This window comes from Dromiciops gliroides, chromosome 2 (assembly GCF_019393635.1).
Source record: "Dromiciops gliroides isolate mDroGli1 chromosome 2, mDroGli1.pri, whole genome shotgun sequence".
NCBI lineage: Eukaryota > Metazoa > Chordata > Mammalia > Microbiotheria > Microbiotheriidae > Dromiciops > Dromiciops gliroides.
In genome coordinates, this window is record NC_057862.1 from 420,271,138 (window position 1) to 420,287,559 (window position 16,422).

General features: G+C 39.4%; 1 protein-coding gene across 3 annotated transcripts in view; it reads right to left on the reverse strand.

The window, feature by feature from the left end:
* Positions 1-967: 967 nt before the first annotated feature.
* Positions 968-16,422, reverse strand: part of GARNL3 (GTPase activating Rap/RanGAP domain like 3) — a 231,593-nt gene continuing 216,138 nt past the window's right edge. For all 3 annotated transcript variants that reach the window (XM_043984856.1, XM_043984857.1, XM_043984855.1), the window contains one exon: positions 968-1,414. In XM_043984856.1, the coding sequence (XP_043840791.1) occupies positions 1,243-1,414 (172 nt within the window). In that variant the 3' untranslated portion in view covers positions 968-1,242. The remainder of the gene's footprint in view (positions 1,415-16,422) is intronic.

Here is a 16,422-nt window from a genome sequence, read left to right on the forward strand (position 1 = left end):
AATCACAGACCTGTTATGTTTCATTGAATCAATATATAAAGTAGGAAATCATCCTTTAGAACTAGGTTTAGTGTGGTATAGACTACATCACTTGTGTTAGGTGGACAGCAAAGGTCCACATACACACAAAAAGAAAATAATCAGATATACTGAAATCAAAGGGTTATAAGACTGAGCTTGATGAGAAATGGGAGAAATCTGCCAACAAGAATTAGAGAACTAAGGGGAGAGAGCACTGGGTAGTGAGGAGGTTCAGGACGGAACATCAAACTTTTATAACCAAAAAGATCATGTATATTTTAACTCCACCTCTACATTATAATGCAGTCTTTCCAAGATAAAAGGCTGAAATTTCACCATGAAATTTGTTATAACAGCCCAGCCCCAAATTGCTCTTAACCTCTCGTGCTAAGCTAGGGAAGAATGACAACGTTATACATTTTTGCATGCATAAGTGGCAGGTCCACCCATTGGGTGGTAGTTAGTGAAAAGACAAGAAAATATACACAATATTTCAAGATGACATTTTTTCTCGACATTTTGATTTAAAAATGAAAAGAAATCTAACGTAAAAGACAAGGACACTAAAGGAAGGAAATCATAGTGTCTCTTGTTTTCAACAAATTCTCATTCTTCTGCATATCAGGAAGGTTTCCTCTGAAATTCAGCCAATCAGCTTTCCTCTAAAGAGTGGGTACAGAACTGGCAGAACAGGAAAACAAATGGTCACATCTTTGTATAACTAATCACTTCTTTATATCTAATCATAGTGAAACTGAGTTATCGATAGGAGCAGGATTTCTTGGTTATAGAAAGCAAATCTAAAGAAAAATCTTATTTGTAATAAAATCAAATGACTTCTTTATAAAATATTTCTATGAAATACTTATAATGTGAAATAAATTAGAATTATAATGAAAAATAATTGTTTATCTAAGTATTTCAAATAGAAGAGGTTTGAGGTAAATAAGAATGAATACTTTTATTTTATTAAAAGTTTCAATCTAAAACCTCAATGAAATCTACCACCTTTATTCCAAGAGGGGCTGATGGTACTTGAACTGGGAAAGCAAGGATCAAGATGGCACCAATGTTGAAGAGTTACCCAAACTGGCCTAATATGCAGAACAGTTGGTCCAATAGATCAGTGACTGATTTTCCTCAGGAAGTGGTGTCAAAACTTTCCTAGAGTATAAACTGCTGTAAGAAAAATAAAGATGGCAAATATGATTAAGATTGTCTTTACTTCAAGTCAATAATATCTTCATCAAAGGAAGCTGTGAGCTGAAATGGGCTTCCAGAGGGTGGACTCCCTTCCCTGGTGGCCAGAGTATCAGGATCTGAACTTGTAGAAAGGAGACGTCCATCAGAGCTATCTTCAAAAACAGGTCTTTCAAAAGAGCCTGATAGGATCCTATAAAAAAAGAGAGAGAGAAATTACTTTGTAAAATAATTGGTCAGGATAAGGTAGCTTTCATCTTCCTTACTGGGCTACAATGGAGTGGGGAACACTAATAAAATTGCCATCTTAAGACTAAATCAATTTTTTTCCTCATCCAGTTCTAAAAAATTGCAGTCATTGATATAAAATTTAAGACATTCAAATACTTTACATATTTAATTTGAATCTCATGATGACTCTATGAGGTAGCTACTACAGTATCCCCATTTTTTTTTTAAGTGAGGCAATTGGGGTCAAGTGACTTGCCCAGGGTCACACAGCTAGTAAGTGTTAAGTGTCTGAGGCTGGATTTGAATTCAGGTACTCCTGACTCCAGGGCCGGTGTTCTATCCACTGCACCACCTAGCTGCCCCAGTATCCCCATTTTACAAGAGGAAACTGAGGCTTAGAAATGTTCATTGAATTGTCCATGCTCACATTAGTGTTAGTTATAGGATCTGAATCTGGGTCTTTCTGATTCCAAGTCCAGCACTATATACTATGCCTCACTGCTTCTCTAGCCAACCAGCTTTGGAAGTGTGCTCATAACAGCCTAATTTATCTACCTCCATGTCATCATGACTACACAAGAAGTCATATGGAACAATTTCAGAGAAGATCTACATAGAGAACCAAATGCTTATGATTATACTACATGTCCCCCCACCTCCTTCACTTAGCCACAAAGGTGTTAGGGAGGGGGTGCAGTGGTTTGGCAATGACAGAACTTGCCAACTCTGAGTTAGTTTTAGACTCAGGGTAAGGAAAAACTTCATAACTATTAGAACTGTCCCAAAGTGGATGTGTTGCCTTGGGAAATATACTTGTTTCAATTTATCACTGATCCTCATAACATGAGATATCCAGAGCTGCCCACAAACCCAGAAGGGGGTCTAACCTGGACAGAGAATAGCAGGATGCTTCTCTCCTTCTCTCTCTCTCTCTCTTTCTCGTGTGTGCGCGCTCTTTTTGTGCAGGGCAATAAAGGTTAAGTGACTTGCCCAGGGTCACACAGCTAGTAAGTGTCAGAGGCCGTATTTGAGGTCTTCCTGAATCCAGGGCTGGTGCTTTATCCACTGCACCACCTAGCTGCCCTAGGATGCTTTTCTTAATGAAGTTGAAAAATGAGCTAGCTATCATATAACATACCGGACTTCTCTTACACTAAAACCCCCAGATTGCTTTTCAGACAAACTGTGGTCTGCCTGTCTCTCACTACTTCTCCTTGTGCAGTTGTTTTTTTCACCCTTGGCTGCCAGAGCATGTGCAAGGGCTGTAGCAGGCCCAAGTGAGCTCCTTGACACAACCACATAATCTGCATGCTTTATCACATGGAGACTGACCTATTCCTGCCCTGAGGCCATCATACATCTTCAAGAATTATATTCATAGTTTAACAGTCCTCTATGACCAATGGTTGAAGTGTTATGACATGAATTGTACACCATCCAAGGAGTTACTCCTATGTGCACAAATAGCCAGGATGTAAAGCAAGGAGTTCTATAGAAACCGGTCCCCATTCATGTGTTAGGACCAGTCAGCTGTGTGCAGGGTTCTCCATCTTGCTGCTGACAGACAGGTCTGAGAGGTGAAGGTGTATAGCTGTGGGGGTAGTCATAGCTATAGTGGTAGCTGACTGGAGAGATGCCCTTTTCTGGGTCACAGAGCAGACTTCCTGTTACAGTCAGTGGAAGAGATTGTGGTAAAATATGAAAGTTTTTAACAGTCGGTTAGGATAACTGAAAGACGCCAGTTTTTCAAGGACCACCCTTTTGGGGAGGAGATGAACAGTCCGCCTGCTGCGCATGTCAGACTGTTCATCTCCTCCCCAAAAGGGTGGTCCTTGAAAAACTGGCGTCTTTCAGTTATCCTAACCGACTGTTAAAAACTTTCATATTTTACCACATTTCCCCCCTTTGCTTCCTCAAGAAACGGAATGTTTCCTTGATGGAACAGTAAAAAGAATATAATAACTATTGCTAACTAATAATATGTGAACAACAATATAGAAAAGGAAGAGAGGAAAGTTTTGTCCAGAGGGGCGATTTTTTTTTTTTTCCTCATGAACCGACGCTTTGACATTAGTCTTGCAAAGGGAGAGCCTCTGCAGAGAGTACATGTTACAGATAGTATATAACAGAAAGGAGATAGTAAAAGCTAATAAAGCAAAACAGTTCATATAAAGTCTCTGAGTTCTCTTGTCTTCTTGAAGTGGTAAGATGTCATCAGGAGGAAACTGGATTCTGGTCTGGAAAACTGGATTCTGGACTCTGGTCTGGATTCTGGACTCTGGTCTGGATTATGGACTCTGGACTCTGGTCTGGAAAGCTGGATTATCTTCTTTAACTGTTTGAATTGCTGTATTTTTTACTAAACCTTAGCATAGCAATAATGACATATAAATAATAAACGAATGTAAATAGCTGATTACATTAGACATTATCACATAATCTTCTTTTAGACATTATCACATAATCTTCTTTTAGCAAGTAAACCATATCATCTTATACATGAATTCTCTAGTATAACAGTAGCAGATACTTAAAGTGGTGATTAATTTATCAAAAAGAAGTAAGACTTCAATTAGCAAGATTCAATATTCAATGTTTTCAGTGAGGTATCAAGCAATTTCTGGTATTTTTTAGTTAAACAGAACAACATACAAGAGAAAGGAGAAAAATAAATAAATAAAACAAAACTCATTAGAACTCATGGTTCTCTCAAAAAGAAAGAGTAAAAAAAAAAAAGAAGAATTCTGGTAACTTCTGAGGCCCGATAGCCTCACCCACAGCATATACTTAAAATGTCTTTGAATAATCACTTAGTTTACAAAATTTAGTTTTAAAGAAAAGCAAAAGAAACAAAAGTAAAAAAAAAACACAAAGCAAAACCAAAAATAAAAAATAAAAAGCAAAAGATTCGCTAAGCACCCTTTTGTGCTCTTAAAGAACTTAAAGGTGTGGTCAATTCCAGGTCTTTTCAGTGCCTTTCAAAAGTCAAAACAAAAACAAAAAAACAAAAAATTAATAAAAAAAATAGTTGAGGTGGGCCAGAAAACTAGGCCATGTGCTTTAGTGGTTTGCCTGTAGAAGGAAATGCTTGTTAAATTATAAGGTATTTAAGCTGCTAGAGTTTGGGGTATGCCACATTGTTTTAACTGGTTCCCCAATTCTCTGCATGCCAAAGTGGCAGGGGTTTCTGAATTGTCATTGATCTTTCTAATGCTGTCATAATGTTCTTTATGGTAGAAAATGTGGAGTTCTCTAGCATCAGTTTTGTCTGTGCCACTGATTTTCAATAAAGGCTGATTTAATTGATGAACCACAACATTCAGCTGATGCTGCTTAGCAAATGCTACAATTGTATCATTTCCTCCCCACTTTCCAAATTTCTTTAATTCATCAACATATTCTTCAAAAGGGGAGTCATTTACTCTAAAAGACTCAAACTCTTGTCTATGATTAATCATATAAGAAGCAGCTTCTTGTCTGTGTCTGAGATGATTTCTACAGTGACCTTCTAGCTGGTCTGCTAAAGCCCTAAAAAGGCAATTTCTGTCTCCTGATACTTTACGAAGACTGAGTCCCAAAGCATTTAACTGATCAGTGGGATTATCAAATGGGAACTGTCTATTTCCTCTGAACTCTTTTTGCTCTTTAACAGTTGCTATCGTTAGGGTTTTTACCTCTTTAGCGTCTACCTCAGGTCTATCTGAAATCTCTTCACCTATGAATGGTGCAGGCTTTACATGAGAGCAATGAATCCATGAGTCTTTTTCACCAATTTTAATGGCAGTAGGAGTTGTCAATAATACCTGAAAAGGTCCTTCCCAGGCAGGTTGGGTTCCACTGGTTCTCTGAAAATTCTTTACATATATTTTATCTCCTGGGTTGAAGTTATGCAATGAAAAGTCTAATGGTCCTGCCTGGACCACAGCTCCTGCCTCATGGAGTTCACGTAGCCTGGTCTGTAATTCCTGTATATAGGAGGCAACAGAAGTATCACCTCCCACCAGTGATGTATAAACTGGGGAAAAAGTTTTAGCTTGGATAGGAGGGTGACCAAAAAGCATTTCATAAGGAGATATATGAAGTTCTCCCCTTGGTCTACTGCGTAGATAGAATAATGCCAATGGTAGAACATCAGGCCATTTCAAATGGGTTTCAGTACATAATTTGCCAATCATACTCTTAAGCTCTTTATTCATATGTTCGACTTGGCCTGAACTTTGTGGATGGTAGGGCATGTGGAATTTTGGAGTCACTCCCAAGAAAGAGTAGATTTGGGATAAAATCGAATCAGTGAAATGTGTGCCTTTGTCAGAATCGATGCGGGCTGGTGGGCCAAAACGAGGTACTATCTCTTTAAGAAGAATTTTGGCAACAAAAGCAGCTGTGGCTCGGGGGCTGGGAAATGCCTCTACCCACCGAGTGAGCTGATCAACTATAACAAGGCGAAATTTATAATGTCCTGCTTTTGGCATAGTAATATAATCAATTTGTAAGTGCTCAAAAGGTGTATATGCTAGAGGACGCCCTCCATAAGCTTTGGCCTTAAAAGCATACTGATTATAAGACTGACATGTGGAGCAGCCCGAGCAGATTCGAGATGCTGTATTAGTCACACCTGGTGCTATCCAGGTTCTCTTAATAGAGTCTACGATGCCTTGTGTACCAAAATGGCCTTTTCTGTGAACAGAGAGGCATACCTGGTGGTAGAATTTCCGGGGAAGAAATGGCTTACCTTCCGGAGACACCCAGATGCCATTGATCTGTTTCGCCTTAAATTTCTTTTTCCACTTTTCTACTTCAGAATCATCATAGGTTAGGTTGGAAGAAATATCCTCAGAAGGTGAAAGGTTAAATACATGTTCAGGAGCTTCTAATGCAGCAAGCTTGGCTGCAGAATCGGCTCGTGCATTTCCCTTTGAAACAGGATCACTATTCCCTCTGTGGGCAGGGCAATGTACAATGGCTAGGGAAGAAGGCAGTTTCAGGGCATCTAAGAGGTCCTTGATAAGGTCCCCATTGGCAATAGCCTTGCCCGAGGATGTTAGAAAGCCTCGTTGACGCCAAATCATACCAATAAAGTAGCATATGCCAAAGCCATATTTCGAGTCAGTAAAAATGGTGGCACTCTTACCTTTGGCTATATTACAGGCCTGTGTAAGAGCCACAAGTTCAGCAGCCTGTGCACTAAAATGGCAAGGCAGAGAAGCTGCCCAGAGGGTGTCATAATCAGAAACTACAGCAGCTCCAGTAAAACGGGTTCCCTCTCTCATAAATGAGGAACCATCTGTATAGAGGACAAGATCAGGATTTTCTAAAGGTGTATCAAAAAGATCATCACGGGGTTTTTCAGCCATATCAACTAAAGAAGCACAGTCATGCAACGGTTCCCCCGAGAATGGTAAGTTAGGGAGTAGTGTTGCTGGATTAAGAACTGTGCAGCGTTTTAAAGTGATATTCTCATTACCTAACAGGGTTACTTCATACTTAGCCAGCCTTTGATCTGAAAAGGCTTGTGTCCTGTGACGTAGTAAGAGAGCCTCCACTTCGTGAGGGCATTGCACAGTTAGAGGGTTACCTAGGACCAAATCAGAGGCTTTTTCTACCAAAAGGGCTGTGGCCGCCACTGCTCTAAGGCAAGGTGGCGCTCCAGCCGCTACAGGGTCCAGCTGAATTGAATAGTAGGCTATAGGGTGTTGGTTAGGCCCCAGTGACTGAGTCAGAACTCCAGAAGCCACCCCCCTTTGTTCATGCACAAAGAGAGTGAAAGGCTTACTATAATCTGGTAGTCCTAGGGCAGGTGCTGATAACAAGGCCCGTTTTAATTCTTTTATGGCTGAGAGATGCTGGGGATCCAACTGTAAAATGTCTGGAACAGAACTTTTTGTAAGAGCTATGAGAGGTTTAGTAATTTCACCAAAAGAGGGTATCCATTGTCTACAGTACCCAGCTGCTCCCGGAATGGCTCTTAATTGCTTCTTAGTAGAGGGGGCAGAAAGTTGTTGAATGGCCTGGACTCGCTTAGAAGAGACAGAGCGAGTTCCAGCAGCCAAAATAAATCCTAAATATTCTACCTGGGGCAAACACCATTGTACCTTTGTCTTGGAAACCTTGTGTCCTCTCTTGTGCAGCTCCAGCAGTAAGTGACGGCTATCTTCCTGACAAATTTCAGCATTAGGAGAGGCCAAAAGTAAGTCATCAACATATTGTACTAGTGTGGAGCCTTTAAAGGTAATAGAGGCCAGATCCTGCTGTAAAATTTGGGAAAATAATGTGGGACTGTCTACAAATCCCTGTGGGAGTCTAGTCCAGGTCCACTGTCTATTTTTCCAGGTAAAAGCAAATAAATATTGGAAGTCCTCATGTACTGGTATGGAGAAAAAGGCAGAGCAGAGGTCTACCACTGTGAAACATGTAGATTCATAGGGAATTGATGAAATTATCGTAGCCGGGTTTGCGACTATAGAATGTCTAGGAATAACATAATTATTAATCGCTCTAAGATCTTGCACAAAACGATAAACAGGTTTACCATCTGGCCCAGGCTTGGGTTTTTTAACTGGCAAAATGGGAGTATTGCCTGGAGAGTGATGACATGGAATAATAATACCCTGGCTTTTCAAAGCCTCAATTATAGGGGTGATCCCTTCTATTGCTTCCCTAGACAATGGATACTGTGGAATGGAGGGGGGTGGCCTCCCCTTAACTTTAAAGGTAACAGGCATGGCAGACTTAAGGAGCCCCACCTCATTAGGGGATGAGGCCCATAAAGACTCAGGAATGTCAGAGGGGATTTTGGATACCTCCCCTGCTGTTCCTTGAGCTTCTGTAAGTAAAATTGGTAATAAATGAACAGTATCCTCTGGCAATTGTAGGGAGACAGCCCCATCTGGAGCACAAGATATGGTTGCTCTAAGCTTACAAAGGAGATCACGACCTAATAAATTTACAGGGGCATCAGGCATGAGTAAAAATGAATGTTCTACTGTTAAGGGCCCCATAGATACCATGCGAGGATTCAATTTTGCCACTCTCTGGCTCTTTCCTGAGACTCCCACTACATTCAAAAATCCTACAGGTCTACACCCAGCATCTGGTTTGCTTACTAATACTGATTTAGAGGCTCCTGTGTCTAGCAGACAATCATAATAAGTCTCCCCCACTTTTAGGGTGACATGTGGTTCTTTACTCTGGGGAGGTGAATGGACTGGTACAAGGGCATTCAAAAAATCTGGATCTGGGAATATATGGCTTTCATTATCTATGTTCCATTCCTCCCCAAGACCCCGTCAATCCTGTGCCCTCCTCTGAGAGGGACCTTGGTCACCATTATTCTGGTACTGCCTTTCTGTATTCCTCCGAAAAGATCTATTCCTATTTTGATTTCGCCTGTAATTAGAATTAGAATTTCTTCTCCAAGTCCTACATTCTCTCAATTCATGCCCCTCCTTATGACAGTAACAACACACCTTAGTGTCCTTGTTCCGGTGTTCACATGGCTGACAGGAACAACACACCTTAGTGTCCTTGTTCCGGTGTTCACATGGCTGACAGGAACAACACACCTTAGTGTCCTTGTTCCGGTGTTCACATGGCTGACAGGAACAACACACCTTAGTGCCCTTGTTCTGGTGTTCACATGGCTGACTGGAACAACACACCTTAGTGCCCTTGTTCTGGTGTTCACATGGCTGACTAGGAATCACCGGTGCCAGAATGCTCTGTTTGGGGTGATCTGGACCTGTCTCACGTGAGTCAAAGACATAATTTGCAAGTTCCTTAAGTCTATCAGCTGTTAAGCTCCTCCAATCTGGACATTGGGTCAGAAAATATTTGCGTACTTCTGGCAGTGAATTACAAATAAACATGTTGAGAATAATATAAGAATCTTTTGAATCAATTGGATCTAATCTGGTGTATTGCCTGGCGGTCTCACAAAGCCTATCGTAAAATCTGCTTGGTCTTTCATTAGCCTCCTGAAATGTGCTCATAAATTTCGTCCAGTTTTCGGGTTTTCTAGAGCATAATTCCATTCCCTTCAGAAGTGTTTCCCTAGCATCCTTTAATCTTTGGAAATCCCTGTCATTATTATAATTCCACTCTGGATCCTTTAGAGGCCATTCCTCATCGGCCTTACCCTTCTCAACAAGGGCATTTCCTGCCGAGATAATATCTGTCATCTCAGTTGGGGACAGTAAAGTTTCCATAAGGCAAGTAACATCAGCCCAAGTGGGTTGATATATATTAAATATAGTCCTTAACTGTGAAACTACACCATTTGGATGTTTCTCAAAACTAGGGAAGATTGTTTTCCATGAGCTCAAGTCAGTTGCTGTAAAGGGGTGATATTTTCTAACCTGAACTGATACTCCCTTTTTATTAAATTCTATATCTTCCTGCAAGGGAAGTAGTTTCAGCTGATTTGATTCTAAAGACTGGCCAATATCCGTTTCTGTAACTGGGTTACCTCCAGTAGGGGGAGCTATCTTAGCGTCTCCCTCGCCACATGGTGAGGCTGGGTTACCTTCAGCAGAGGGAGCCATCTTAGTGTCTCCCTCGCCATGTGGTCTACCTTTAATCTCTTTCCACATTACAACCATGGTAATGCCCATAATGAGAGTTATAGTCATGTGAACTATCGTGAGTATGGTATTACAATTTATTTCAACTGCAGGCATAAAATTCCTACTAATATTAAACACATTTTCAGTGGAGACAGTTACACTCATACCATTATACCAAAAAGATTTTGCTGTGTGAGTGAGGAGGAGACCTATAACACAATGAAGGAATACCGAGTAAACTAGATGTCTAAGTTTGGACAGTATGGTGCCCCAACATGCTCCAATGCAAAAAAACGAAAAAACCAAAGGGAAAATGACATATTCGATCATATTTTAAACTGGGCTGGCTTTTTCCTTTAAAACAAGGCTTTTAGAGGCTTTTGCTTTTTATTTTTTATTTTTGGTTTTGCTTTTTTTTTTTTACTTTTGTTTCTTTTGCTTTTCTTTAAAACTAAATTTTGTAAACTAAGTGATTATTCAAAGACATTTTAAGTATATGCTGTGGGTGAGGCTATCGGGCCTCAGAAGCTACCAGAATTCTTCTTCTTTTTTTTTTTTACTCTTTCTTTTTGAGAGAACCATGAGTTCTAATGAGTTTTGTTTTATTTATTTATTTTTCTCCTTTCTCTTGTATGTTGTTCTGTTTAACTAAAAAATACCAGAAATTGCTTGATACCTCACTGAAAACATTGAATATTGAATCTTGCTAATTGAAGTCTTACTTCTTTTTGATAAATTAATCACCACTTTAAGTATCTGCTACTGTTATACTAGAGAATTCATGTATAAGATGATATGGTTTACTTGCTAAAAGAAGATTATGTGATAATGTCTAAAAGAAGATTATGTGATAATGTCTAATGTAATCAGCTATTTACATTCGTTTATTATTTATATGTCATTATTGCTATGCTAAGGTTTAGTAAAAAATACAGCAATTCAAACAGTTAAAGAAGATAATCCAGCTTTCCAGACCAGAGTCCAGAGTCCATAATCCAGACCAGAGTCCAGAATCCAGACCAGAGTCCAGAATCCAGTTTTCCAGACCAGAATCCAGTTTCCTCCTGATGACATCTTACTACTTCAAGAAGACAAGAGAACTCAGAGACTTTATATGAACTGTTTTGCTTTATTAGCTTTTACTATCTCCTTTCTGTTATATACTATCTGTAACATGTACTCTCTGCAGAGGCTCTCCCTTTGCAAGACTAATGTCAAAGCGTCGGTTCATGAGGACAAAAAAAAAAATCGCCCCTCTGGACAAAACTTTCCTCTCTTCCTTTTCTATATTGTTGTTCACATATTATTAGTTAGCAATAGTTATTATATTCTTTTTACTGTTCCATCAAGGAAACATTCCGTTTCTTGAGGAAGCAAAGGGGGGAAATGTGGTAAAATATGAAAGTTTTTAACAGTCAGTTAGGATAACTGAAAGACGCCAGTTTTTCAAGGACCACCCTTTTGGGGAGGAGATGAACAGTCCGCCTGCTGCGCATGTCAGACTGCCTGCGGGGCACTTGACTTCCGGGGTGGAGAGAACGGGAGTAGGGGCTTTTGCCTGCTTGGCGGGACTCCTGACGGCGCGGCACAGACGGGCTCTCTCCAAAGGTGGCCTTTTCGGTTTGGTGAGTTTTTATAAGGAATATAGACTAAGCTTAGACTTAAGACGATTTGTATTGTGTTTCTACTTTCCTATCCTTCTAATCAACATCACCTTGTGACTACCATAACAATAAATAAAAAGGTCTATCTAGAAAACCAAAAGCTTCTTCCATTTACTAGTTTGGGAGATAAATTAAGGGAAAGGTTAAGTAGGGGAGATTTATGATCTAATATCCAATTTTAAATCTCACAAGATAAGGGAGGTAGCAAGGCCAAAGGAGTCAGGGATGAAGCCAGAAGCGAAGTCCAAGAGAAATGCATTTGCCAGATTTCAAGGGAGGAAAACTAGATTGGGGTGACCCACAGATTCACAGCCACCAGAGCTGACAGTTTGACTCTTCCAGATTGGGGTCCTCAGCTTGGCTTTTCCCCCCGTCTTTGCTACCACAAAGAATGTTGCTATGGATATTTTGTTATATATAGGCCCTTTCTGTCATTGATCTCCTTGGGGCACTTGTGGGATGTGGGGTAAAAGAGTATGAACAATTTGGTGACTTTACTTGTGTAGTTCCAAATTGATTTTCAGAATTGTTGGACCAATTCACTGCTCCATATTAGAGGCAGTGAAGTGGCACAGTGGAGAAAGTGTTGGGTCTAGAGTCAGGAGGACTTGAGTTCAAATCAAGTCATTCAATCTTTGCTCAGTTTCCTCAACTGTAAAATAGCGATAATAATAGTACCTATCTCACAAAGTGTGAGGATCAAATGAGATAATATTTGTAAAGCACTTAGCAAAATGCCTGGCACATAGTAGGTGCTTCCATCAGAGTTGTTTTAATTTGAGTTTCTCTTGTTATTAGTGATTTGAAGCAATATTTCATATCATCATTGATAATTTGATTTTATTCTCTTGAAAAATAATATAAATCTCCGTTGGCCACTTAAAGTTTTGAATGTACTTTAAAGAAAGGATTATTGGTCACTTTGTGAACTTCCTAACAACATCTATACCTTTGTGGATAGCTAGCAATACCTATATCTTTGACTAGGAAAAAATGATCTCTGCTTCCTTAGGGTTTTTCATAGTAATTTATTAGGACCTCTCCTTTGTGTTTATCCCATACTACCACGTATCACAGCTAATTGTGTATCTATTTCCCCCTTTTTATTAGATCATTAGTTCTTTGAGAGCAGTCTTGGTCCTGTTTTTTTTTATCCCCAGTAATGAGCAGAGTGCCTTGCATATAGCACTTACTAAGTATTTTTCAAGATTATTTAATGATAGTTTCCAGAATATACCATCTAACACCCTGGCCCTTTCAATTCCTTGCCTCATAAATGCTATCTTCACTATAGCTCAGCCATTCATAGACTTGTTCCAACTTTAAACCTCAACACCACTAGTAATGGCTCCACATCCAAGATTCTAATATCTAAAATAATTGTTTATGATTATAATTTCTGGTTCTATTTCTTCCATCTCACTTCTCATGAATCTATTCATCACCTTCATCTTGATCTCCTGTCCCTCAATCCCTCCTTTATCCCATCCACTGTCCCTCTTCAGGCTTCACTTTGATCCTTTCAGTCTTGATTCTATAGTCAGACACTTTAACCACAAATGGTCCTCTACCATTGAATCCCTGCTCACCTCAATATCTTCTTTAACCATGAACCTGCAATCTCTTCTTCTCTAACAATATACGTGTCAGTTTCTGTCTCCCAAATCCTTAGCTCTAGGTCATCTTATAATTTACCTTTTCTGCCTATGGATACACTTCATTTCAGTAGTCACTGTGGGGTGAAGTCACATGACCATACTAAGTCCATAACAAATTGATTGTAACTAACTTTAACTTGACCCTTGTTACTCCTGTTATTTATCTTGGATTGTTTCTCCCGTAGCTATTCCAAACCTTCTACTCTCTTTATGTCCTCAACTCTACTCCCATTGTCCTTTTTCTCAGATGAACTTGCCTCCTATTTTACTAAGTAGACTGATGTCATACAATGTGAGCCCTCTCATCTCCCTTTCTCTTTACCTTAAAAGCTCTATCTGGGGCAGCTAGATGGCGCAGTGGATAGAGCACTGGCCTTGGAGTCAGGAGTACCTGAGTTCAAATTCGGCCTCAGACACTTAACACTTACTAGCTGTGTGACCCTGGGCAAGTCACTTAACCCCAATTGCCTCACTAAAAAAAAAAAAAAAAAAAAAAAAAAAAAAGCTCTATCTATACTCTCCTCTTCTTCCTCCTCCTCTTCTTTCTTTGCATTAGACTCCTTAAGTGGAAGAAGTGGTTGTTGTTGATTTTTGCCTTTCTTTGTATCTCTAGTATTTAACACGGTGCCTGGAACATAGTAGGTACTTAATGCATACTTGTTGATGGATCCCTGACTTCATAAGGTAACATAAGGTCAGTAGAAAATATTCTGGGATAGGACAGTAGAACAGGAAGAGATAGCAAATCACAGGATGCTTCACATATGATGAGTTGCATCTTTTGTTTTTGTTTTTGTTTTGTTTTGTTTTTTAAGTGAGGCAATTGGGGTTAAGTGACTTGTCTAGGGTCACAATGAGTTGCATCTTAAGATATGAAATGCTTACCTAGCACTTGGTCAGTAATTATCGTTGTTCTAAATTATTTAGCCCTTACACAGTAATTAGATGATATTCTCTTCTGTATTAGGGCACTATAGTGAATATCACACATTCCTTATAGTATCCCCCTCCCCCAAAGCCTGAGATCCTCAGTTTTTGCATAAAATATATGTGGGGCATCCACTTTGAGGATAAAGGTTGTATATTTTAGATGTAGAAGCACCAGCATCTGGGTGGTGGTGGTAGTGGAGGTTTGCAGGGGAAGGTGATTCATGTTGATTTTGCTCAAGGGTATCTTGTGATGTTTTTATAATAAATATCCTTTGCCTGGGCACCTTGCCTCTTTACTGTTCCTGTCACTTTAAGTAAAATCACTTTTGCTTTAATTGGGTATATGTACTTATTCTCTTGTGAAATAATGATTCAACCATGCCCAAAGGGCTATAAAACTGTATACCCTTTGATTAATCAATACCATGACTAGGTCTGTATCCCAAAGAGATCATAAAAAAGGGAAAAGGACCCACATGTACAAAAATATTTATAGTAGCTCTTTTTGTGGTAGCAAAGAATTAGAAATTGAAGGGATGCCCATCAATAGGGGAATGGCTGAACAAGTTGTAGTATATCAATGTAATGGAATACTATTGTGCTATAAGAAATGATGAGCAGGCAGATTTCAGAAAAAACCTGGAAAAACTTACATGAAGTGATACTGAGTGAAGTAAGCAGAAACAGGAGAACATTGTACACAGTAACAGCAACATTGTGTAGTGATCAACTATGATGGACTTAGCTCTTCTCAGTAATGCAGTGATCTAAGACAATTCCAAAGGACTCATGATGGAAAATGTTCTCCACATCCAAGAAAAGAACTATGGAGTATGAATGCAGATTGAAGCATACCATTTCTACTTTTTTTGTTTTTTCTTTCTCGTAGTTTTCCCCTTTTGTTCTGATTCTTCTTTCACAACATGACTAATGTGGAACTATGTTTAAGATGATTGTACTGTATAACCTATATCAGATTGCTTGCTGTCTTAGGGAGGAGGAAGGGAAAAGAGGGAGGAAGAAAAATTTAGAACGTAAAATCTTACAAAAATGAATGTTGAAAACCATATTTATACATAATTGTAAAAAATACCATTAATGGGAAAAATAGAAATGATTCAATCCAGTACTCTTTATAGAAGACTTATAAATCTACATATCAAGTCCTGCTCTGTCTTAGGAGCTCAAATTCTGCATTTCAACTGACATCTGAACAATGCTACCTGGATATCCTGCCAACATCTCAAATTTTGCATGTATGTCCAAAACAGAACTTGTTTCTCTCCCTGAAACTTATCATTCTTCCCAACTTTCCTCATTCTAAGCCATGAGTTACATAAGTTATCTTTGATGACTCATAGAATCTAAAATCACAGAATCTAAGAATGGGAAGAATTGTCTTCTCTATATCCTTGACTTTCCACCACCTCTTTCCCACCCCCACTCCCCCAAATCTAATCTGTTGCCAAGTCCTGTAGATTATACTCTCACAACATCTCTTGTATATGCTCTATGTATATGCACAGGCTGACATTACCACCATCCTGGTGCAATCCCTCACCATCTCAAATCTGAACTATTGTAATAGTCTTCTAATTGGTTACCCTCCCTCAAGTCTTTCCTTACTCTATCATCTCCAGGATTAAATATAAAATCCTCCATTTAGCATTCAAAACACTTCACAACCTGGCCTTCTGTCCTTCCAGTCTTATCTCCCTTTCCCTCATCACAGGGATCCAGTGACACTGTTTTTGCTGCTCCTTGCACAAGACACCCCGCCCCACCTTCCAGGCTCTCTGCATTTTCATTGGTTGTCCCCTATGCTTGGAATGATCTCCCTCCCCATCATGGCCTCCTGGTCTCCCTGACTTCCTACAAGTCCCAATTAACATCTCATCTTCTACAGGAAACCTTTCCTGATTCCCTCTTTTAAAAAAATTAATTATGTAATTTTTTGCAACAAATATTTATTTAATTTTTCCCAGTTACATGTAAGGGTAGTTTTCAACATTCATTTTCATAAGATTTAGAGTTCCAAATTTTTCCCCCTCCCTCCCTTTCCTCTCCCTTCCACAAGACAGCAACCAATCTGATATAGCTTATATATGTACAATCCACAAGTGCTCTTTTTATCAGTTCTTTGTATGGGAGTGGACA